Genomic DNA, 27,104 nt, shown 5'->3' with positions numbered 1-27,104 from the left:
TGTGACATCACAACCAGAACTTGAATGCTTCTCATTCTCTGTAATACTAAACACTGTCTGCTGAATTGTCATCATTCTCTCACATAGTGCTTCATAGGAAGTTGCCATGTGACTTAAGTAAAACTGTTGTGTTGTTCAGTATTGTGAAACCTTTTGGTCTGTAGATGTGGTAGTTTTGTAATGATGTACACATTGTGCTGTGTGAAGTTCTGTGCCAGCACACAGAACAAAATTACACTACAAATAACACTGTTATTCACATAAGTAGGAGAGTTAACTCATGAATGTTTTTCTGATTCTGTAGTAATTGTAATTGTTTTTCCACATAGGGTCAGAAGGTCAACAGAACTGAAATTAACAGAAACGTTATAGCTAAAGTGATTTATTCAGCTGATGAAAGTACATACAATGCAAATGAAATACCAGATAAACTTGAGGATACAGGAAAAATTTCTGCAGTGTATTCAGTGGTAAGATGTTTCTCTTTTATGGCAATGATATAAAAGTAATGATGAAATGAATAATTAGCTGTGTATTTTCAAATGCTGCATCCTTGGTGGCCCTTATCCACTTAATTCCCCTGGAATGTGATTATACACTGCTGTAACATGCAGCACTTCTAGTGAAGTAGTAGAAAATTAGATGCATGTTTCACCACATGTTGCCATAGATTATTAGCATTCAGATGCTAACATTGAACAATCTGGTCTTTACTGTTTGTTTCCTTCCTGTTTTTGCTAAGTTCCCGATTTTAGTACTCCTTCTTTTGTATATTTCCTGCATGATTCTTGTTTCTTTGTTTCATATTTCGTCACATCAGTGTATTTTGAGATAATCTCATTCTCTTTTATTTCATTTTTACCTTCTACCTTTTCCCATAGGCTTTTATCTTTTCTTGTATGCTCTGTCTTATTTTTATCTTTATTTATTTTTAGTAATTGACCTTTCAGTCTGTTGTTTGTGTATACACATCTATTCCTCTTTCCATACTGTACATTATACAGAACACCTTTTGTACCATAGGTGGTAACATTTGCAAAAATTAATAATCAGTTTGTTACATCCATTATTTAATTTCCAGTTAGGCATGTCCATATTAAGTCTGTCTCCTTAGATTTCAGATACATGGCTCTGCAATCACTTTTTCTTCATATTATTTTGGAAAATAATGCTAATTTGTGTGCCGTTATTTTGTGTACATGTGTTTTAATTGATGACCCCAAGCTTTAACTTAAAGTTAATAGGTTTGAAAAAATATTAATGCAAAATAAAATTGGTAACAGAAGGGACTGAGACCATTATGAGTTAATAAATCCTGTGGGAAGGTGTCATATGGAAGACTGTGTGTGGACTGTGTATGAAACTGATTTAGCTGGATACAGAAAAAATAATATAGATGTAGAAGAGATTCCAGGAGGTTTTTGCATGTATTGCACGTAACAACCAATAACTTGTAAGTGTGCATATTTCAGAGTCATACCACTTGCTGTATGCTTATGATCACAGTAAAAATGTAGGTTACTGCATATCTCAGCTAGAATGACAGCCTGGGCAATGGAGACCTGAGATTGCTGTCAGTGCTGCTTAATCACTATATTTGAAGGCACAGTTCACTACTAATAAAACTGTGCAATCTGACAGAAGAAATTTCCTCAAGAAAATTACAGAAAATGAGGAATTTGTCAAAGAAATAGAGGATACTGTATGAGTATGGTGCAGGACTACTGTATGATTTCTCTAGTAAATGGCATACACTCTTCATTCAGATGTATAGGGTAATTACAGATTATTGAAGCTGTTTCACCAGTGAACTATAACTGTATTTTGTAACATAACATTGTAAAGCTTTATGACAGTATAGAGGAACAACAAGGTTTTATTTTGAAATATTTTCTACTCGATTCCACCCTGGGCTGATTTAAGGCCCAAGCAACACAAGCCACTGCTTGGGGTTCAAGCTGAAATGGTTCCAAGAGGCAGCACAATTGCAAGATTTCTATACAGGACATATCAGAATTAGTAACAGCTGCTTGGGACACCAAGCTGAGAGGGGCACCAGGTGCAGCGAAGTGAAAGATTTTTAAACTGTGCATATCACAGTTAGCAGTGAAAACTGACACTGATAAAAGTTTATGAGGGGAAAGGGGCACCAAGTGAAAAGTCATTTGTATGGGAAAACTGTTCTTGAACCAGACCTGATTGGACCACAGTACATCAGTTAGTAGTTAGTAAAGGTAACAGTAGACAAAGATAAGTTTTACGTTGTACTTGAATGTCATTTGTATTCATTTGTTACAACAGACAAAAACAGCACTTCAGAACTTGGTTTCATAAATTTGTCATGTGTATGTACAGTTTATAGCCACTGGATTCATCTGTAAGGCAAATTTATTGGGTCAGCTACCGGTCACTAAAAAAAGGTGGAACATATGTGGAAGAATTTTCTTTGTTGCTCAGTGGGGTTCACAAACTTAGTAAGTAGAAAGCTGAACATTCAGTAACCAAGCATTGGAAATATATTACAAAACAAATTAAGCAGAAATTTTGGCACTCAAAATTGCTACACTCTCTGATACATGAGGTCAAAGTAAATAACTCTCAGTTTTCTACACAAAAGCAGCAGTATATCGAAGAGGATGATTCGTTTGAGTAAATTGTCTTAGTGATGAAGTAACATGTGTTTTGAATTGTACTGTCAAGAGATACGTGGTTTGAATCTATAGCACAGAAAATTCCAATAGTGATGAAGCAACATGTGTTTTGAATTGAACAGTAAACAGATACGTGATACTGTGTGATGTCACAGTTTAAAGTTTATGGCCACTTTTTCTTCGTGATTACAGGTCATGTGTATCTGAACATACTGTAAAATTATTGCATGCCACAATATGTGATCAACAATTTGGATTTCACTTAACGATAGGATTGGGGGTTCTTATGCATGACACAGGGAACTGATGGATTAGTAGTAGTGGGAACAGTGATCAGAAATTTTGGTCACCTGGTGTAACCTCACCCAATTTTATTGTGTGAGGTTGTGTGGGGCATTCAGTATTTGTGGCATTTTACCGACAGACACAACAAAATAACAAACCTAAATCGACAATGCTTTGAATAAATTGGTAAGGAAACATTAGCTCACATGCAGGATAAACTTGATTGTACATGCAGTATCGAAGACTTTCCAGGAAGACAGTGACCACATTTATCAAAACCTTTTGAGTATATCTGTATTACTAGAAAGTTCTGCACTACATTATCAAAACTGTAACTATGGCATATTACTGAAACTGCTTCTATCATTTGTTCTATCCCTTTATTGTTGGGTGGCTTTAACACATGGGTCCTCTTCATACACCACAGATTTTAATGTGGCCTCCAGCATAAGTGAATGACAAGTAGTAAAACAGTTCTCAGTCTGAAGATTGTTTTGAATACCACAGTGCTTTACTAAGCATGGTCCTGCTGGGAGATGGTGTGTTGTTGCTTTCCTCCAACCTTTGAACTGAATTTGACAGCCAGTTATAGGGGAACCTACAGTTTAACTTCAGTTTCAAACCACAGTGTCACTTGGCATTTTTCACATCAACAAACGTAGCCAGAAGTGAAAGAAGTGATAACTGACAGATAAAAATCCTAGTATTGACTGGGAACTGAACGGTGCGACCTTTGGACTTGTAGTCTGGCATTTTATGACTGAAGTACCGAGCCAGACAAGTGAATGATAAGACTTGCAAATGAATTAATCCTCTTTATTAAATCCTTAGAAATGGTACCAAGTACATAATTTGGCTTGGAATATGAGTATGTGTTGAAAATAGCCAACAAGATAATGGATGAAAATCCAAAATTTTGAATTTTGTGTTAATGTCTTTGCTACTTTCACTGTTTTCATACTACAGCTTCTAAGTAAGTGTTTTAAACATGTTGTTATTGGTCAGATTGTGGTGGAAGCTTTGTTTTATGTCTTTGTTGTTTAACAGCTCATGATTAGATTACATAAATAATGTTCACATTCCATTGGGACTTCTAACAAATACATTATTGCTTGACTCTTTTGTGATGCTCATAATTGGAATGCTAGTTTACTCTTTTTCTGTTTAACTGTATTTTGAATGCAGTTTGTGCAGAATGAACATCAAATTGAGACAGAACCACCAGTGGAAGACGAATGGGAAACATTAACTCACTTGGGAGAAGATCCTAAGAGACATGGAAGTGGCAGTGATCATAAAAATCATGTGCACTTGGCTAGTGATGGTTTTTTCTGTTCTGCTCCAAGTAAGTATACTGATATGTCAGTAAATACAGTGTTGTTTCAGTATATTAGTGGAATTTTACAAATTTTCTTTCTTTCGTGACAGTTTGCTTATGCTTCACCTGCTGTTTAAAGGTGCACATAAGGAAAAGAAACCAAGCATCTACAGTAAAGTAATGCTACTGATTGCATTAGCAAGTGGCCTATTAGTGTAACTATTTTTTTATAGTAATCTATGTCATGCTGTGAAAAGTTTGTCAAAATTGATCAGCTTAGTGACAGTGGAGAAGAAACTTACTACAGATATGTTGTTGCAGTCAACTAGAAAAATCGCTGTACAAAATCTTACCCAAAAGACCCAAAAGGTGATGATGCAAATTTTTTAACCAATTTGTTCAGTTAGTGATGCACACCTTCTAAATAAGATCCATTGAGTCTGTACTCTGGCATTTGTTGTTTCCACTGCTTGAGACCTTTCTGCTTGTAGTTACCTTTGAATTGAGGAGCTCTGCCATTCTTGCCATTTCGTGGAGCGTAGTAGCATGCCTATAGTAAACTACTTATCCACTGCCACAGAGTTGATTGATTTTGGTGAAACATGTCACAGAGTAAATACACAGTCTCTTGCTAATGTGTAATAACTACTAGTTCTTTAGTAATGCGAGCAGCTCACTTATTTGGTGTCAGGATATGTTTTACAATGATTATCTGGAAAGTAACCTGATATGCTATACATAAAATAGTGGAATAGTTAAAGTGAATTTATTAGAGGGAAAGAACTTAGAACTTCACCTTTGTATTACTTCTCTGTTTTATCACAATTCAGATTTAAGCATTTATCATATTTCAATGAGTCTACAAATACCCTTGGCATAAAATTCTGCCTCCCAAGGTTCTATCATCATCATGAAGCTCATCATCAGTGTCAAAGCAGTGGGAGCCGAGCAACTTTTCATGAAAGTGAAGAGTTGGAGCCAAGTCTGGGCTGCTGAATGGATGTTCAGAAACATCGATTTTCACAATTTTTTTCCTCAGTTTTGTGTGTCAGTTCATTCCAGATTACAGCCAACCGGCCATTTCTGTAATGAACCTCAGAACCTGGAGCATTAGCTCCAAAACTAAACATGGCCCCATGGTTCTGAGTCAAGTGGAATCATTAGACAAACCTGAGACTAAAGTTTTTTTGTGACAAGCTAGGCTGAGACTTCCTGGACTTGCGCCATAGAGCTGAGAGTTGTAACAGTCTTAAATGGGTCAGGGATGCACTTCACAACAGAGGCTACCAGGTAACTGACTGTGTGAGAGGTGCACACAAGTTCTCTTGGGGTGTTTTTTCCCCTATAATGTTAGCTGAAGGATCCAAAGAAATGCACCCCAAAGATGAGATTATTTAAATCCTAGTTATCAGCTGCCAAAGTATTCATGACAGAGTGCCAGAGTTTGAAGCACTCCTGAAAAGATGTGGAGCTAACTTAATACTAGGTAAAGAAATTTGACTGAGACCCCTAAATTCATAGCAGTGAGACTTTTGGGGTGAAAATGGAGATGATGTAGTAGACAAGAAACCCAAAAACACTGAGATAAATACTCAAGCTTCGTGCGAGGTTGTTTGGGCAAAACTCAGTATCAGGGGTGGGCTGGTATGACAAGACTCCCTATGAAATAATTCTAAATGCCTTCTCTGAAAACTAATTAATGCAGATAATTTGGGTGCTCTCTCATGATTGCAATAGACAGACCTGACTTCTCTGAGGATGTCCATGTTAAAACTGGTAACAGTGAGCATGAGCCATTTTTAGCAACTATGATTATCAAGGTACAAAAGGGCAACTAAAATATGGTGATTAAACTAGATATAAAGGCAATACTGTCACATCTCAAGGATGAACTTGAAATGCTTAGTTCTTGGCAGGAGCAAGTAGAATAACTATGGCACAAGTTAAGAAGAATAGTTGACCTAGGACTGGATTCATGTGTATCTAATAAAAAAGATAGTGATGGAAGACACCCTTAATGGTATACAGTCTCTGTAAAGGAACACCTAAAGAAACAGTGAAAACTGTATAATGGGTTTAACCTTTGAGTGGGCGCGCCATTTTTTTTTTTTCATGAGTGGGCTCTGGGGTATTCAGTACCCCACCTTCTGTGATAAGTTAAAATTTATTTAGGAGTCAATTAAATGCTTCTATTTTGCAGTAATATTGTTATATATTGGTTTCAAAAGCTTTAGTCAGCACCTTAATGTAGGAATCCATGATACAAATAATGATAAAGGGAAGACGTACTTTATATAATTTATATATGACATACAATGCAACACATTACAAATAGAACTCTCTTATAGCTTATTGTGGCCCTCGGGGTATCCATGTGTGTACTGTCTGTCTCCCTAAGTTTTTTACATTCACTTAAATTTATATGTTGTCCTTACTTTATACCTATCAAAAAAAGAACAAAAAAGAATAAACTCTTGAGTGGTCCCAAAATTTCACATCTGTCCACAACTCTACAATCTCTTGTATGTTTTGAGTTTGTTCTTAGGTTGTCAATATATTTGTTAGTATGGGATACTATCATATCTATTGTATCAGTTTAAAAAAGTTTGAAAAAGGCATCAATTTCATGAGAAATATTGTTTGAATAGCTTGTGAAACCGGGTGAAACTTTTGTAATATTTCTTTGCAGAGTTTTTTATTTTAGAGGCCAGTTTTTACTCCATTTTGGTAATTTATCTTTTCCTAAGAAAAACCCAGTTTCTGAACGTCTTTCTTCCTGATTGTCACTTTCATCTTCATGTTCAGAGTTAGTTTTATGATCTTGGTCACTAAAATGGACTTTGTCGTCAATCACCTTCACTTTCAGCCTCCTCAGAAAGATTTATTCAAAGTCTCTCTGTGTCATTGAGTTCTTGAAGACATTCTGGTATGTCCTCAAGCTCTATAAAATCTTTGTAGGTAAAAACAATTAGACCAAAAACACTAATTGTTGCCTAACGATTCATACATCGTGAAAAATGTACAAAAAAATTACTTACATATTTTTTGATCCTTGTAATAAATACTGTTATGAAAAGGTACTTTTACAATTCAATCCTTTGCTTAGATATAGTCAAAACGCAGCACACTTTAAAAATTGTCAGAAAGAAACAAATTTAACAAGAGCAAGTGCGCGGGTACGGTGTGCCCCACTGACACAACACTGAGGTCTCTTAGTCAAGGAGGCAGGGTAGAGGGATGGAGTGGGGCGGAGGGGGAGGGCGAGGGCGAGGGGGGAGGAGGGTCAGGTAAACAAGTGCCTAGAACTGCCATGTCACTGGGCCCTGCTTTACGTCACTACGAAATTCCTCAATGTACTCAATAACCCAGCATGCCCGCTTGAAGGTTAAAATAAAGCATAGGAGTGTAGGTAGAGCAATGCTAAATGAAATTAGTTAGGCTCTCAAAACAGCAAAATCTTACTGAAAGATTTCTCACAAAACTTAAAGAAATTCTTGCCATATGCAATAGCTGTTAGTGGCACCAAAGTTAATTTCCACACCCTAATAAACAACAGAGGAACTGAAATTGATGGTAGTGAAGCAGAAGCAGAGATGCTTTCAAGTGTTCCTTTACAAAGGAAAATTAAGAGTGTTGCACCAATTTAATTTTCGTACCACTTCAAAGATAAGTGATGTAGATATTAGTGTCAAACATCATACATTCCTGGTATAACTTCAGAACTCGGTGCTCAATTTACAGAATATAAGGTACTATTCGAAGAAGATACACTCGGTGAGACAATGCTGGTGGCTGGGAATAAACTTATTACATCTCTTGAAGAATCCAAAAGGAATTCTTAGGTTAAAACTATGGGAGAACTTTATCTAATGAGAAACAGTCATAAAGTGTGGAGATTATCGAGACGCCTCAATAATGACCCAACCAGATCCACAGCACACTGCAGCATCACTGCAGATCAGATAGCACATCAACTGCTCATGAATGGGAAAGGAAGCCATAGGATCAAAGTGCCAAAAGTACACCGAGAGGCCCAAGGACAAACGAGAGATCTGACTCTCCCATTCGAGATATCTGAATTGTACAAGGCTGTTAAGGAGAGCAGAAGAGCAAAACTGGTATAGCATCCAGTTTAAATGACATCCGTGTGGAGCAAATCAAGAATTTTGGCCCAGCAACGAGAAAATGGATCCTGCAGCTTTTCAACAACTGCATGAACCAGTGCCAAATACCAAATATCTGGCAAAAGAGCAGTGTGACAGCTCTTCTGAAACCTGGAAAGGAAGCAAATCATCCCAAGAATTTCAGACCAATTAGCCTTTTGAGTCACCTTTATAAACTGTTCAAACATATGATTCTGAATAGAATCCTGTCAATAATAGACCCTCTTCTCAAACCCGAACAAGCAGGATTTCGACCAAACAGAATCTGCACAAGGCAACTTTTTAATCTCACTCCAGGGCAACTTTTGAATCTCACTCAGTTTATACAAGATGGCTTTGAAACCCGACAAGTAACAGGCATGGTCTTCGTGGATCTCTCGGCAGTGTATGATACTGTCCATCATTGGCTACTCTATGTAAAATTATACAATATGATCAAAATGCCCACCTCGTTAGACTAATCAGCACCCTCCTCCAAAACTGCAGGTTTTTTGTTGAATTTCAAGGACACAAAGCAGTCGCTGGAGAGCGCAGAAAAATGGTTTACATCCGGGAAGCATCTTGGCTCCACTTCTCTTCAACATTCATAACAATGACCAGCCATTGACCCTGGGCATGAGGAGATTCTTATATGCAGATGACCTATCCCTTGCTATGCAGAGCTCATGCTTCGAAACAGTCGAAAGAAACCTGACAACTGCACTTAGAGCACTGTCAAGCTACTACAATCAGAACCACCTCAGACTACACCCTTCGAAGACACAAGTGTGTGCCTTCATTTAAGAAACAGGGAAGCTAATCGTGAGCTACATATTGGATGGTCAGGCATCCAACTCCAGCATCATCACCTTCCTAAATACTTGGGAGTCACTCTTGACCGAACTCTGACATTCAAAACTCACTTCAAGAACACCAAAATGAAAATCTCCAAGTGAAACAACCTAATTTGCAAACTAGCGGGGACTCAGTGGGGCTCACATCCACAAACTATTCACTCTTCTGCAATGGCACTGTGCTTTTCTTATGCCGAATATGCTTCCCCAGTCTGATACAGGTCATCTCGTGCCAGACAAGTAGACATTGCTCTCAACGAAACTTGCAGGTTGTCACAGGTTGCTTAAGACCTACCCCAACTGATAAGCCCTACTACCTGGCTGGACTAGCACCACCATGGGTACGCAGAGCAGTGGCTGGCAACAAGGAGAGACTGAAAGTGGAACAGAACAGTGCCCATCCATTGCACGGGCATAATCCATCACAGCAACAGCTGAGATCGCTAAAGTTCTTCCTGAGGACATCAGAGAAGCTCACCATTTCACCAGAGAAGGTAAGGCTGGAGTTATGGAGGAAGTCGACGTCTCACATGCATGGATGGATGCCAGAAGCTGAAGAACTACCACCTGGACACAATGAAAGCTGACTGGTGTGGAAATCTTTAAACAGATTATGATCAGGAGTTGGACAATCCAGAGACAACCTGAAGAGATGGGGCTTAATAACAGAAGATATGTGTTGTGATCGTGGACAAGGACAAACCACAAGCCACACACTTCAGTGCCCTCTGTTCCCTACATCCTGTATGAAGATTGATCTGCAAGCCACTCCAAGTGCCTTGGAGGTTGCAAAGTAATGGTCACATGTAATATAAATGTGTGGCTACTGTAAATTTGTATGTTTCTGAGACTCGAGAATAATAATAATAATTGAGAAACAGCTGAAGTGGCTGAAACTGAACAAAGCTCCAGGGCCTGATGGGATTCCTCTCAGAGTCTATACAGAATTTGCAGCAGAATTAGCCCCCCTCCCCCCCCCCCCCCTTTTAACCATTATATATGACAGATACGTTAAAAGAAACTGTGCCGAGTAGTTGGAAGAAAGCACAAGTTGCACCTATCTACAAGAAGAGTAATGAAGTGCTTCACAAAACTTATGTCCAGTGTCTTTGATGTCCATTGGTTGTATAATAATAAAACATATTCTGAGATCAAATGTAATGAGGTATACTGAACAGAATGCCTTCCTTTGTGCCAGATATTGTGGTTTCTGAAAACATCGGTAATCTGAAATCTGACTACCGCTTTCCTCTGTCATCCTGAAAAACATGGGTTAAGGCAGTCAGTTAAAAGTAGTATTTATAGACTTCCAAAAAGTATTTGACTCAGTACCATGCAGTGCTTATTAACAAAAGTACAGTCATATAGGGTATCAAATAAAATTGGTAACTGGACTGAGGTTTTCTTGGTAGTGAAGATGCAGTATGTTATCACTGACAGGTATAAAAGTTACTTCAGGTCAGGTGTACCCTACAGAAGTATGTTGGGACCTTTGCTGTTCTTTTTGTATTTCAATGACCTGCAAACAAAAGTAACCTCAGACTTTTTGCAAATGATGCAGTTAACTGTAATAAAGCATTGTCTGAAAAAAGTTACACAAACATGTAATCAGATCATGATAAGATTTGAAATCAGTACTAAGAATGAGAACGTGTCTTGAATGTTCAGAAATGTAAAAAAAACGTGGTATCCTGTGACTATTCTACCTGCCCAGAGAGTCGTGCATATTAAAGCACCACTTCTGGGATGGGGAGGTGTGCCATCCTCAGATTAGATCTGCCCGGTGGATTGACGATGACAGTCAGTGTGTCGGCCAGTCTGGATGTGGTTCTTAGGTGGTTTACTCCAACCAACTCTGTGAATACTGGGCTAACACTCAATTCATACCTAAGTTACATGAACTTTTAGGAAACTTTCACTAACTTTCACATGAATAACACTATATGCATTTGTTTGGGTTACACGTGTTCCGTTCTAGGGAGTAACGGAGTAGCGACAGAAAAATCATCTGGCTACCCCTTAAATTAACAATACCAAATTTGTAAATAAATGTGCCAACCCTGTGGTGATGCAGGACGATGGCACAAGAAAAAGGAGAAGAGCCTATTATTACAACTTCATTGAGTTACAATTACAATCAGTCAACTTGTACAAGTATCTGAGTGTAAAAATTTGCACGGATATGAAAGAGAATGATCACATAGTCTCAGCCATACATAAAACAGTTTCAGACACTAGTTAGTTGGTAGGATACTGAGAAAATCCTATCAGTCTACTGTAACGATGTCTGCAGTGTTGACCCCATTTGGGAGCAGGTGCAGGGTTGTCAGAGTGGCTATTCTGACCTACTTATCCCAAACGGATGGGTTCACTGATTTGGAGCAGGAGTATATTCAGCAGTGCTCAGGTTGCAGCTATCATATTGTTTTATTAATCTTGTACAGAATACAGCAATGCTGTAGGCCCATATTCCATCAGGCAGAGTGGGTGTCAAACCCACAGTCCTTTGTTTCAGTACACTGTTAGGATCTTAGCCTTAGCTGTAGACGGCACAGTGTGGGTAAGAGTAGAGCATTCTTGCTGGGCAGTCACCTCTGCATCAGCTGATGCTGAGTCAGTGCTGGTGATACAGCTGTACTTCACAGCCACATCGTAAGTGGTTGGTGCTGACAAACTGCCCAGTAGCAGCTTGTGGCAAAGATGATGTCATCCAGGGAGTGAACTCCGGTCCCAGCATCTGCCTGGTGTTGTCAGACAACAGAAATCACCAGTTGGGTCAGAGGCCTGTAGAGTCCCAATTAGACCCTGGAGCCTCTCAGTGCAATATTCCGGACCATATAGCAAGTGGTCCTGTTGGATGGTGTGTGTGACATTGATGGCTGCGTCTGTGGACGATGATGGGGAGATGATGCTTGCCTTGACCACATTTTGCTAGATAACTCTGGGGTGGTTGTTGAGTTGATGCCCTTTGCCAGCTGGGTGGGAACTGCAGTACGTGTTCTGGCCCAGAGTGTTGTCGTCTAGACACCTTAGGTGTTATGTAGTCACCCTGTCGTAATGCTGAACTGGCATCCCAGATATCAGTAACAGCAGTGGTTGACGAACGGTGATTATGCTTACGTACTTGGGCTGCAAGGAATGGTGTAATGCTGAAACAACTGGTAGCAGCAGTCTGCGGCAGCTTTGAGGACATCAATTGTTGACATGCAAGAACTGGTTAGCAGTTCTACAGTACAACGGATGTGTGCTCCCTGCCACCGTTGGATAAGCAGCTGCAGCAGCAAGTCGTATACTCCTAGCTCACTCATTTGTTACATAGTTTAATTTTTAATTTCTTTGCGTGTTTTTGGTACTTGCATTGTTTAATTCATAAATTTTGGGCGTATTATAGTATTTGAGAGTTGTAGAATCGCGTTTTAGTACCTGAATAGTGTAAAATCGCGTAGTCTCCTTCCGCCGCCGAGCAGTGTGTCAGCAGTGCGCAAGTAGCAGCATTACTGCATTTACTAGGCAATCTTGTATTTTAATAACCGTTTAAATTTTGTGTCGATTTGTTTGCGCTCTCTGTAGATTAGTTCAGACGTTCTTTGCACAACAGTTTTTAGCATGGATAGGGACTGCAACTGCTGTGTTCAGTTGCAGGCTGAGTTGGCATCCCTTCGCTCCCAGCTTCAGGCAGTGTTGGCTTTGGTCACACAGCTTGAGGCTGTTGCCAATGGGCATCACTGTGGGGGTCCGGATGGGGGTTTGTCGGGGACGGCCAGCTCGTCCCACGCATCCCCCGATCTGACTACGTCTGTGGTTGCCCGGGATACTGCCCGCATTGAGGCTGATCCCTCACCTGTGGTAGAGTGGGAGGTCATCTCAAGGTGTGGCAGGGGGCGAAAGACATTCCAGAGGGCTGAACGGAAGGCCTCTCCAGTTTGTCTGACGAACCGGTTTCAGGCTCTGTCTCAGGCTGATACTGATCTTCGTCCTGACATGGCTGCTTATCCTGTTCCAGAGGTTGCCCCTCAGTCAGCAAGATCCGAGCGGTCGCAGAGGGTGGGCGTACTGGTAGTTGGGAGCTCCAACGTCAGGCGCGTAATGGGGCCCCTTAGGGATATGGCAGCAAGAGAGGGGAAGAAAACCAATGTGCACTCCGTGTGCATACAGGTTGGAGTCATTCCAGATGTGGAAAGGGTCCTTCCGGATGCCACGAAGGGTACAGGGTGCACCCATCTGCAGGTGGTCGCTCATGTCGGCACCAATGATGTGTGTCGCTATGGATTGGAGGAAATCCTCTCTGGCTTCCGGCGGCTATCTGATTTGGTGAAGACTGCCAGTCTCGCTAGTGGGATGAAAGCAGAGCTCACCATCTGCAGCATCGTCGACAGGACTGACTGTGGACCTTTGGTACAGAGCCGAGTGGAGGGTCTGAATCAGAGGCTGAGATGGTTCTGCGACCGTGTGGGCTGCAGACTCCTCGACTTGATCCATAGGGTGGTGGTGGGGTTTCGGGTTCCGCTGGATAGGTCAGGAGTCCACTACACGCAACAAGCGGCTACACGGGTAGCAGGGGTTGTGTGGCGTGGGCTGGGCGGTTTTTTAGGTTAGATGGCCTTGGGCAAGTACAGAAAGGGCAACAGCCTCAACGGGTGCGGGGCAAAGTCAGGACATGCGGGGACCAAGCAGCAATCGGTATTGTAATTGTAAACTGTCGAAGCTGCGTTGGTAAAGTACCGGAACTTCAAGTGCTGATAGAAAGCACCGAAGCTGAAATCGTTATAGGTACAGAAAGCTGGCTGAAGCCAGAGATAAATTCTGCCAAAATTTTTACAAAGGTACAGACGGTGTTTAGAAAGGATAGATTGCATGCAACCGGTGGTGGAGTGTTCATCGCTGTTAGTAGTAGTTTATCCTGTAGTGAAGTAGATCGGTCGCAGGTTCTAATCCTGCCTCGGGCATGGATGTGTGTGATGTCCTTAGGTTAGTTAGGTTTAAGTAGTTCTAAGTTATAGGGGACTGATGACCTTAGAAGTTAAGTCCCATAGTGCTCAGAGCCATTTGAACCATTTGAAGTGAAGTAGAAGTGGATAGTTCCTGTGAATTATTATGGGTGGAGGTTACACTCAACAACCAAGCTAGGTTAATAATTGGCTCCTTTTACCGACCTCCCAACTCAGCAGCATTAGTGGCAGAACAACTGAGAGAAAATTTGGAATACATTTCACATAAATTTTCTCATCATGTTATAGTCTTAGGTGGAGATTTCAATTTACCAGATATAGACTGGGACACTCAGATGTTTAGGACGGATGGTAGGGACAGAGCATCGAGTGACATTATACTGAGTGCACTATCCGAAAATTACTTCGAGCAATTAAATAGAGAACCGACTCGTGGAGATAACATCTTGGACCTCCTGATAACAAACAGACCCGAACTTTTCGACTCTGTATGTGCAGAACAGGGAATCAGTGATCATAAGGCCGTTGCAGCATCCCTGAATATGGAAGTTAATAGGAATATAAAAAAAAGGGAGGAAGGTTTATCTGTTTAGCAAGAGTAATAGAAGGCAGATTTCAGACTACCTAACAGATCAAAACGAAAATTTCTGTTCCGATACTGACAATGTTGAGTGTTTATGGAAAAAGTTTAAGGCCATCGTAAAATGCGTTTTAGACAGGTACGTGCCGAGTAAAACTGTGAGGTACGAGAAAAACCCACCGTGGTACAACAACAAAGTTAGGAAACTACTGTGAAAGCAAAGAGAGCTTCACTCCAAGTTTAAACGCAGCCAAAACCTCTCAGACAAACAGAAGCTAAACGATGTCAAAGTTAGCGTAAGGAGGGCTATGCATGAAGCGTTCAGTGAATTCGAAAGTAAAATTCTATGTACAGACTTGACAGAAAATCCTAGGAAATTCTGGTCTTACGTTAAATCAGTAAGTGGCTTGAAACAGCATATCCAGACACTCCGGGATGATGAGGGCATTGAAACGGAGGATGACACGCGTAAAGCTGAAATACTAAACACCTTTTTCAAAAGCTGTTTCACAGAGGAAGACCGCACTGCAGTTCTTTCTCTAAATCCTCGCACAAACAAAAAAATGGCTGACATTGAAATAAGTGTCCAAGGAATAGAAAAGCAACTGGAATCACTCAACAGAGGAAAGTCCACTGGACCTGACGGGATACCAATTCGATTCTACACAGAGTACTTGCCCCCCTTCTAACAGCTGTGCACCGCAAGTCTCTAGAGGAACGGAAGGTTCCAAATGATTGGAAAAGAGCACAGGTAGTCCCAGTCTTCAAGAAGGGTCGTCGAGCAGATGCGCAAACTATAGACCTATATCTCTGATGTCGATCTGTTGTAGAATTTTAGAACATGTTTTTTGCTCGAGTATCATGCCGTTTTTGGAAACCCAGAATCTACTATGTAGGAATCAACATGGATTCCGGAAACAGCGATCGTGTGAGACCCAACGCGCTTTATTTGTTCATGAGACCCAGAAAATATTAGATACAGGCTCCCAGGTAGATGCTACTTTTCTTGACTTCCGGAAGGCGTTCGATACAGTTCCGCACTGTCGCCTGATAAACAAAGTAAGAGCCTACGGAATATCAGACCAGCGGTGTGGCTGGATTGAAGAGTTTTTAGCAAACAGAATGCAGCATGTTGTTATCAATGGAGAGACGTCTACAGACATTAAAGTAACCTCTGGCGTGCCATAGGGGAGTGTTATGCAACCATTGCTTTTCACAATATATATAAATGACCTAGTAGATAGTGTCGGAAGTTCCATGCGGCTTTTTGCGGATGATGCTGTAGTATACAGAGAAGTTGCAGCATTAGAAAATTGTAGCGAAATGCAGGAAAATCTGCAGTGGATAGGCACTTGGTGCAGGGAGTGGCAACTGACCCTTAACATAGACAAATGTAATATATTGCAAATACATAGAAAGAAGGATCCTTTATTGTATGATTATATGATAGCGGAACAAACACTGGTAGCAGTTACTTCTGTAAAGTATCTGGGAGTATGCGTGTGGAACGATTTGAAGTGGAATGATCATATAAAATTAATTGTTGGTAAGGCGGGTACCAGGTTGAGATTCTTTGGGAGAGTTCTTAGAAAATGTAGTCCATCAACAAAGGAGGTGGCTTACAAAACACTCGTTCGACCTATACTTGAGTATTGCTCATCAGTGTGGGATCCGTACAAGATTGGGTTGACGGAGGAGATAGAGAAGATCCAAAGAAGAGCGGCGCGTTTCGTCACAGGGTTATTTGGTAACCGTGATAGTGTTACGGAGATGTTTAACAAACTCAAGTGGCAGACTCTGCAAGAGAGGCGCTCTGCATCGTGGTGTAGCTTGCTCGCCAGGTTTCGAGAGGGTGCGTTTCTGGATGAGGTATCGAATATATTGCTTCCCCCTACTTATACCTCCCGAGGAGATCACGAATGTAAAATTAGAGAGATTAGAGCGCGCACGGAGGCTTTCAGACAGTCGTTCTTCCCGCGAACCATACGTGACTGGAACAGGAAATGGAGGTAATGACAGTGGCACGTAAAGTGCCCTCCGCCACACACCGTTGGGTGGCTTGTGGAGTATAAATGTAGATGTAGATGTTTTCTGTAGAACTCTAATGCAGTCAATCCTAGAATATTTTACAAGTATGGGGTCACACAACAAATACGACTAACAGAAGTATTAAACATACAAAAAAGGACAGCACGAATGATCACAGGTTTGTCTGACCCATGGAAGAGCATCACTGAGATGATGAAAATCCTGAACTGACAAGCACTTGAAGATAATCACCAATTATCCCATGAAAGCATACTTACAGAGTTTGTGAATGAGGATACTGTGAGGAATACTACAACTATCTGTGTGTTGATTCGGTAGGGACTCTGAAGACAAGATTAAACCAATTGCAGCATCCACAGTGGCATTTATGCACTCATTCTTCTGTTGCTCCATATTTGACTGGAACTGGAAGAAGACCTAATAAGTGGTAAAGTAGAAATTAGCCCCTGTCCATGCACTTCAGAATGGTCTGCGGAGAATATATGCAGATATAGATCATGAGTCCTCCCCCCATGAACCATGGACCTTGCTGTTGGTGGGGAGGCTTGCGTGCCTCAGTGATACAGATAGCCATACTGTTGGTGCAACCACAGTGGAGGGCTATCTGTTGAGAGGCCAGACAAAAGTGTGGTTCCTGAAGAGGGGCTGCAGCCTTTTCAGTAGTTGCAGGGGCAACAGTCTGGATGATTGGCCTTGTAACATTAACTAAAACGGTCTTGCTGTGCTGGTATTGTGAATGGCTGAAAGCAAGGGCAAACTACAGCTATAATTTTTCCCAAGGGCATGCAGCTTTACTATATGGTTAAATGATGATGGCATCCTCTTGGGTAAAATATTCCAGAGGTAAAATAGTCACCCCATTTGGATCTCTGGGCAGGGACTACTCAGGAGGACATCGTTATCAGGAGAAACAAAACTGGCCTTCTACAGATCAGAGCATGGAATGTCAGATCTCTTAATCGGGCAGGTAGGTTAGAAAATACAAAAAGGGAAATGGCTAGCTTAAAGTTAAATATAGTTAGGAATTAGTGCAGTTCGATGACAGGAGGATCAAGACTTCTGGTCAGGCGAATACAGCACTGGTTGTGGTCCTCAGTCCATAGACTGGTTTCATGCAGCTCTCCATGCTACTCTATCCTGTGCAAGCTTCTTCATCTCCCCATACCTTCTGCAACCTACATCCTTCTGAATCTGTTTAGTGTATTCATCTGTTGGGGTCTTCCTCTACGATTTTTACCCTCTGCGCTGCCCTCCAATACTAAGTTGGTGATCCCTTGATGCCTCAGAATATGTCCTACCAACTGATCTCTTCTTCTAATCAAGTTGTGCCACAAATTTCTCTTCTCCGCAGTTCTATTCAATACCTCCTCATTAGGTATGTGATCTACCCATCTAATCTACAGCATTCTTCTGTAGCACCACATTTCGAAAGCTTCTATTCTCTTTTTGTCTAAACTATTTATCGTCCACATTCCACTTCCTAACATGGCTACACTCCATACAAACACTTTTAGAAAAGATTTCCTGACAAATCTATACTCAAAACAATGTTAATAAATTTCTCTTCTTCAGAAACACTTTCCTTACCATTGCCGGTCTACATTTTATATCCTCTTTACTTTGACCATCATCAGTTATTTTGTTCCCCAAATAGCAAAACTCATTTACTATTTTAAGCGTCTCATTTCCTAATCTAATACCCCCAGCATCACCCAGGGCTATAAATACAAAACCAAACAGGGGTAATACAGGAGTAGGTTTAATAATGAATAAAAAAATAGGATTGCGGGTAAGCTGCTATGAACAGCATAGTGAACGCATTATTGTAGCCAAGATAGACACGAAGCCCGCACTTCCACAGTAGTAAAAGTTTCTATGCCAACTACCTCTGCAGATGACAAAGTGATTGAAGAAATGTATGATGACATAAAAGAAATTATTCAGATAGTGAAGGGAAACGTAAATTCAATAGTCATGGGAGACAGGAATTCGATAGTAGAAAAAGGAAGAGAAGGAAAAGTAGTAGGAGAATATGGAATGAGGGTCAGGAATGAAAGAGGAAGCCGCCTGGTAGAATTTTGCACAGAACATAACTTAATCATAGCTGACATTTGGTTTAAGAATCATGGAAGTAGGTTGTATATGTGGAAGAGGTCTGGAGCACTGGAAGGTTTCAGATAAATTACATAATGCTAAGACAGAGATTTAGGAACCAGGTTTTAAATTGTAAGACATTTCCAGGGGCAGATGTGGACCCTTACCTCAATCTATTGGTTATGAAGTGTAGATTAAAACTGAAGAAACTGCAAAAAGGTGGGAATTTAAGGAGATGGGACCTGGATAAACTGAAAGAACCAGAGGTTGTAGAGAGTTTGAGAGAGAGCATTAGGGAACGATTGACAAGAATAGGGGAAAGATATACAGTACAGGAAGAATGGGTAGCTTTGAGAGATGAAATAATGAAGGCATCAGAGGATCAAGTAGGTAAAAAGATGAGGGCTAGTACAAATCTTTGGGTAACAGGAGACATACTGGATTTAATTGATGAAAGGAGAAAATACAGAAAAGGCATTAAATGAAGGAGACACAAAGGAATACAAACATCTCAAAGATGAGATTGATAGGAAGTGCAAAATGGCTAAGCAGGGGTGGCTAGACGACAAATGTAAAGATGTAGAGGCATATATCACTAGGGGTAAGATAGATACTGCCTATAGGAAAATTAAAGAGACCTTTGGAGAAAAGAGAACCACTTGTATGAATATCAAGAGCTCAAATGGAAAACCAGTTTTAAGCAAAGAAGGGAAAGCAGAAAGGTGGAAGGAGTATATGGAAGGTCTATACAAGGGTGATGTACGTGAGGGCAATAATATGAAAATGTAAGAGGATGTAGATGAAGATGAAATGGGAGATATGATAGTGTGTGAAGAGTTTGACAGAGCACTGAAAAACCTAAGTCAAAACAAGGCCTCGGGAGTAGAAAACATCCCATTAGAACTACTGATAGCCTTGGGAGCCAACCATGATAAAACTCTACCATCTGGTGCGCAAGGTGTATGAGACAGGCGAATTACCCCGAGACTTCCAGAAGAATATAAGAATTCCGATCCCAAAGAAAGCAGGTGCTGACAGGTGTGGAAGTTACTGAACCATAAATTTAATGAGTCACAGTTGCAAAATACTGAGACAAATTCTTTATAGACGAAAGAAAAAACTAGTAGAAGCTGACCTCGAGGAAGATCAGTTTGGATTCTGTAGAAATTTTGGAACACACACGGCTATACTGACCCTATGACTTATCTTAGAAGATAAGATTAAGGATAGGCAAACCTACGTTTCTAGCATTTGTAGACTTAGAGAAACCTTTTTGACAATGTTGACTGGAATACTCTCTTCCAAATTCTGATGGTGGCAGTGGTAAAATACAAGGAGCGAAGGGCTATTTACAATTTGTACAGAAACCAGACATCAGTTACAAGAGTTGAGGGGCATGAAAGGGAAGCAGCGGTTGGAAAGGAAGTGAGACAGGGTTGTAGCCTATCCCCGATGTTATTCAATCTGTATATTGAGCAAACAGTGAAGGAAACAAAAGAAAAATTTGGAGTAGAAAGTAAAATCCATGGGGAAGAAATAAAAAATTTGAAGTTTGCCGATGACATTGTAATTCTGTCAGAGACAGCGAGGCATCTGGAAGAACAGTTGAACAGAATGGGCAGTGTCTTGAAAGGAGGATATAAGATGAACATCAACAAAAACAAAATGAGGATAATGGAATGTAATCACATTAAATCAAGTGATGCTGAGGGAATGGAATTGGAAAATGGGACACTTAAGTTGGAGGATGAGTTTTACTATTTGTGGAGTAGGATAACTGCTGATGGTTGAAGTAGAGAGTATATAAAATGTAAACCGGCAATGGCAAGGAAGGCATTTCTGCAGAAGAGAAATTTGTTAACATCAAGTATAGATTTAAGTGTAGGGAAGTGTTTTATGAACATATTTGTATGGTGTGTAGCCATGTATGGAAGTGAAACATGGACAATAAATAGTTTAGACAAGAAAGGAATAGAAGCTCTCGAAATGTGGTGCTACAGATGAATGTTGAATATTCAATGTGTAGATCATGTAACTAAAGAGGAGGTACTGAATAGAATTGGGGTGATGAGGAATTTGTGGCACAATTTGACTAGAAGAAGGGATCAGTTGGTAGGACATATTCTGAGGCATCAAGGGATCATCAATTTAGTATTAGAGGTAAGTGTGGAGGGTAAAAATCACAGAGAGAGACCAAGGGATGAATACACTAAGAAGATTCAGATAGATGTAGGTTGCAGTAGTTACTCAGAGATGAAGCAGCTTACATAGGATAGAGTAGCGGGGAGAGATGCATCAAACCAGTCTCCAGACTGAAGACCACAACAACAACAACAACAACAACAACAGATCATGAGTGAATCCATTGCTGCATTTCACTGACGAGACAGCCAACTTTGAATCTTGGAATGACTTGCAGAAGTTTCCATATGACACCTTGCCTCTAGGCAGTGTTATATGCAGCTGCCAGATGGATGGATAAGATTGATGACTTTTGTTGGATTAGATTAGATTCATTTTTGTTCCATAGACCCAAAAATGAGGGGATTCTCATGTGTGTGGAACAAGTCAGAAAGTCGAACATAAAAAATATAAAACTTTTGAATATAATACTCACTACCCTGATCATTTGTCAGGAGATTGTCAAAATATGTGAATACATTACAGTAAACTGGAACTGCTAATATTTACAGAATTAATACACTGTCAGAATGGAACATAGTTATCCACTTTTAATAAATTTATCATACACAAAATATCTACCGTTGATTGTTGTGACCAAGTACTATCAAAACTGAAGTCTAACAGACATTTTTACTTGGGCTGGTCAACGGTCCCTGTTAAGATATTTATCTATAGAGTAGGAGTTGCCTATCAAAAATTCTTTTGAACGCTGTTTAAATTGTGCTTTATCTGAAACCAAATTTTTAATGGTTGCTGACAATTTGTTGAAGATGTATGTTCCTGAATATTGGACCCCTTTTTTTGGACCAAGTTAAGTGATTTACGTCTTTATGTAGATTGTTCTTATTCCTAGCATTGAAGCTACTTAGGGAGCTATTGGTTGAAAATAGAGACATGATGTTCTTCAATCTACATCACAAATGAATCTTATTGCATGCTGTTGTATGCTAAAAACTTTCTCTCAGTTTGACGAGTTACCCCAGAATATGATCCCATATGACATAATAAAATGAGAGTAAGCAAAGTGTGCAAGTTTTTCTATATTTGTATCTCCTACATCTGACAACATTCTTATTGGAAATACAGACTTGTTTAGGCACTTCAGCAGTTCTGTGGTATTTCCTTCCCAACTGAATTTATTGTTGATTTGTAATCCCAGAAATTTAACTCTGACCACATTTTCGATCTGTATGTCTTCGTACGTTATACAGATGCTGGAAGGAAATCTCGTACCAGTTCTGAACTGTATATAGTGGGTCTTTCCAAAGTTTAATGACAGTGAATTTAGCTTTAAACCGTTTATTAATGTCAGTGAAAATTTGATTAGCAGCCATTTGTAATTCTGTACATCATTTGCTTTTTATTGCAATTTTTGTATCATCTACAAACAACACAAACTAAGCATATGGCAATATAACAGATAAGAGGTCATTAATATACGCAGGAAAAAGCAGCGGACCCAAGATGGAACGTTGAGGAACACCACATGTAATAAATTTCCAGTCAGATGAAGACTGATTGCTTACTGCACAGGTATTTCATGACGACATCCTTTGTTTCCTGTTAGGTAAGAATCGAACCATTTTGCAGCACTACCAGTGACACCATAATATTCTAATTTACTTAAGAGAATGCTGTGATTAACACAGTCAGAGGCTTTTGACAGGTGAAAGAAAATGCCAGTAGCCTCTAATTTGTTATCTAATGAATTAAGTACACTCTCATTCTAAAAGTAAGTAGCCTTCTCTGTATCGGAACCCTAAAGGAACCGAAACTGTGACTTTGACAATATATTATTGCAGTATGTCCTGGATTTTCCATTGTTTTATTATTTGCAGTCAGATGCTCAAGAGGATGCTTGAACACAACCTTTTCAAATATTTTTGAAAAAACCGGCAAGAGTGAAATTGGTTGATAGTTTGATTCTGGAAGGCAAATTATATGAGGGTTGTTAGGTAGAGGACTTGATTTGTGCAGCTGCTGTTAGGTATAAATCCTGTCTGACCAACTGCTATATCTTCAAAGACTTTTTGCAGCCAGCCACTTTTTCACATTATTGCCACAGTGCAAAAGGAATGCTGCATGAACACCATCAAAGCTTGTGGTTTTCCCTGATTTCATGTCTTTTATGGCAGTCATTACTTCTGCAGTGCTGAATGCTAGAGAATATTCAGTTTCAGCTTTGCAAGCTGTTTTGAGTGCCTTTAATTTCTTCGTAGCTGCAATAGTAAGTGATCAGACTTGAGCGGTTTGCAAGTAATGTAACACTAACCAAAGGAGTTGCTGGGTGCAATCCAAGGTTCTGCTGCTACACTACTTCTGGTTTTTACTAAACTCCATGGTTATTTCTCACAATGCAGATGCACAAAAATTTACACAAAAACTTAGGATAAGTTGGTATAAACTAATGAACAGAGCAAAATACACAGATAGAATTCAATTCACAGGAGCATGTGAGACAAAAACTGTACTAAATCATATGCAACAAATGAAAACCGCTGCAGTTGCTGCTAGCACATTCGCTGGGCTCTGCAGCTGCAACTACAGATCAACTTTTGGGTTGAAGACATCTTTACATAAGAATTTCATTGTACAGGGCTTAATAATGGATAAATCTTGGGAAGGCTTTTATCAAGCCCTACAAGTAAGAACCATATTGACTTTATCCTTGATTTGATTTAGTAAAATCTTGGCAGACCCAAATCAGGGTTGCTAGGTCAGGTAAGCAAGTCTGAATCTTTTTCACATACAACCAATGCCACTGTTCAGTGCATGATGCGTGGTATCAAAGTACCATTGTTATTTGCTCTTTTTCTGTGTTTGATTGAAATGTAGATTGAAGAATAAATTACTCTCTTGTTGTCACTCTAAGCATCCTATTTTTTAATGCCTTGTTCATATAATCTGTATTTGGTGGAGACCCAACAGTTGTTTCACAGTGTGTCTGAAATCTTTAAATAGAATCAACAGGATTTCATGAGGAGAATATTAGTTTTCCTTCAGTGGTTCTATTTTAATTTCTGTGAGTACCTTTATTAACACTTTTGTGTGAAAGATGCCAGCTGGTTAAAAATCTGACAGAAAGTTTCTGGATTTCTGTGACCTTTTTGTTTGTTTCAACAGGATGAGGATCTCAAACAGACAAGCAGTGCTCCATAATAGTTCTTATGACAGTCTTATGCTACACTTTTACAGATTTTTTTCAGCAAATTAAAGAATGCCATGTTTAGACTCTGCAATAACAGATTTTGAATGGATATTTCACTTTATATTGTTTCACAGTGGTATCCCTTAATATTTAAGAAATGATTATGTGTTACCTTACCACACAGTAAAAGTTGAATATCTTAATGTCATACCAAGGAAGAGCAAAACATGCATACATATTCAGAATAAATTATTAGCTTTAGTTTGAATTTAAAATTAATTTTATATGTATTACAAATTCCTGGAAATATTTTAGAAGGACTTCACTCATTACTATTGTAAAATTTTCATATCTTTATTACACAATTGCACAATGTTCTGCCTATTACAGATATTGAATTCTCACGGGTTGTACTCAGCTCATTGGGTGAGAGTGGCTTGTTTAACTGGGAATCAATTCTATCTATGTGCCGAATTGAGAAGCGACTTACTGAAGGCGAAGAGTTTGAAAAACTATGTGAAAAAGTTTCAGATGAAAAATGTTGCCCTGCATGGTCTCTAGGAAATTATGTAGCTCTTCTCCACAATAAATCTTCATGCTTCAATATTACGGTAAGTATAAATGTTTTGAATTTTTTAACTTGTATGATTCAAATACTGCCTGTACAGTAAGATGGTAAGAAAAACCAGCCATCTTATTTTCTGTTACATGCCAGACAAAATAACACTAGCAGAAAATTTATTTGTCATTATACCTTAATGTGTTCATTACTTTAATTATTAAAAGTGACCATTCTTCTAATCTCTTAATAGATTCCTGTATATTTGTCATATTAGGTATGCTGACTACAGACAAAGAGAGCCCAGTCAAGCTGAAGGGTTGTGTCAATGTGTGTGTGTGTGTGTGTGTGTGTGTGTGTGTGTGTGTGTCACTGTTGTAGTTTCGAGGAATAACATTGTTCTGAAGCTTAACCAAAAGTTTAATTTTTTTTTTTATGTGCCTGTCATCCTCTCAACATCTCGAATATGTGTTGAGTGCTTGACTCCTTTCATATTTGGGTTGTCCGAGTTACATGATTCACCCCGTTACCATGTGCACAATACAAAAAATTACTAGCACCTTTGATTGCTGTTATTTGCTGTAGATTTTGATTCAGTAGTTCGAGCCGTTAGTAAACTATTGGGGATTGCAAGTTAAGTTGTTCATATTATCATCCTATGCATAAACTGCTCAAAAATGTTCTACACCACCCCCATGACTTGCATAGTGTGTGTTTTTCTAATTGGAAACGTATTTCTTAATACTCTTTTGACTACAGGCAGTTGCTACATGCAGCCATCTGTATAAAGGAGGTAAAAGCACACTTGCATTCACAGTGCAGTCAGTAGAGCACGCCATGCTCCTCATTACAACAGGACAGTGCAGTTGCGTGCACTATTCAGTCTGTCAACATGCCTCGCAGAGTCATTTCGAGGATTGACCTTGCACATGTTGTCACTTTATGGTAAGAAGGGTTGTCGGTGCGGGAATTTGCCCACCGAATTAGCATGCTCTAAAGCACTTTCTTTTGAACATTAAACTGCTATCGTGAAATACGAAACATTGAAGATGCGTGTCATATTGGTGCCAGTGGTCCAAGACACCAGGTGATGACTGCTACCTGCAGTTCATCTACATCATTACTGATGACTGCTACCTGCAGTTCATCTACATCGTTACTCTGCAATTCACACTTAAGTGCCTGGCAGAGGGTTCATCAAACCATTTTCATACTACTTCTCTACCATTCCACTCTCGAATGGCGTGTGGGAAAAAGGAACACCTAAATCTTTCCGTTCGAGCTCTGGTGTCTCTTATTTTATTATGATGACCATTTCTCCCTACGTAGGTGGGTGTCAACAAAATATTTTTGCATTCAGAAGAGAAAGTTGGTGATTGAAATTTCGTAAATAGATCTCACCGCAAAGAAAACCACCTTTGTTTCAGTGACTGCCACCCCAACTCACATATCATATCAGTGACACTCTCACTCTTATTGCGCGATAACATGTAACAGGCTGCCCTTCTTTGCACTTTTTCGATGCCCTCAGTAAATCCTGCGAAGGATCCCACACTGTGCAGCAATATTCCAGCAGAGGACGGACAAGCGTAATGTAGGCTGTCTCATTAGTGGGTTTGTCACATCTTCTAAGTGATCTGCCAACAAAGTGCAGTCTTTGTTTCACCTTCCTCACAATATTATCTATGTGGTCTTTCCAATTTAAGTTGCTCGTAATTGTAATTCCTAGGTATTTAGTCAGATTGACAGCCCTTAAATTTGTGTGATTTATCGTATACCCAAACTTTATTGGATTTCTTTTAGTACTCATGTGGATGACCTCACACTTTTCTTTGTTTAGTGCCAATTGCCACTTTTTGCACCATACAGAAATTCTCTCTAGATCTTTTTGTAATTGGAATTGATCATCTGATGATTTTACTAGACGGTAAATTACAGCGTCATCTGCAAACAGTCTAAGGAGGCTGCTCAGATTATCACCTAGATCATTTATGTAAATCAGGAACAGCAGAGGGCCTATGACACTACATTGTGGAACGTCAGATATCACTTGTGTTCTGCTCGATGATTTACTGTCTATCACTATGAACTGTGACCTCTCTGAGAGGAAATCACGAATCCAATCACACAACTGAGATGATACTCCATATGCACACAATTTGATTAATAGTCGCTTGTGAGGAACGGTATCAAAAGCCTCCTGGAAATCTAGGCATATGGAATTGATCTGAGATCCCTTGTCAACAGCACTCATTACTTCATGGGAATAAATGATATTTTCTGATACTGTG

At 39.8% G+C, this 27,104-nt stretch overlaps 1 protein-coding gene across 1 annotated transcript in view; it reads left to right on the top strand.

Moving 5' to 3' along the window:
- The window catches only part of LOC126471482 (protein dispatched), a 189,757-nt gene that overhangs the window by 90,229 nt on the left and 72,424 nt on the right, over positions 1–27,104 (top strand). The window contains exons 4-6 of the mRNA XM_050099686.1: positions 330–470; positions 4,122–4,281; positions 24,645–24,865. Of these exons, the coding sequence (XP_049955643.1) occupies positions 330–470; positions 4,122–4,281; positions 24,645–24,865 (522 nt within the window). The remainder of the gene's footprint in view (positions 1–329; positions 471–4,121; positions 4,282–24,644; positions 24,866–27,104) is intronic.

Source organism: Schistocerca serialis, chromosome 3 (genome assembly GCF_023864345.2).
Source record: "Schistocerca serialis cubense isolate TAMUIC-IGC-003099 chromosome 3, iqSchSeri2.2, whole genome shotgun sequence".
NCBI lineage: Eukaryota > Metazoa > Arthropoda > Insecta > Orthoptera > Acrididae > Schistocerca > Schistocerca serialis.
The sequence above is the reverse complement of the archived record's forward strand: the minus strand, read 5'-3'. Positions and strand labels throughout refer to the sequence as shown.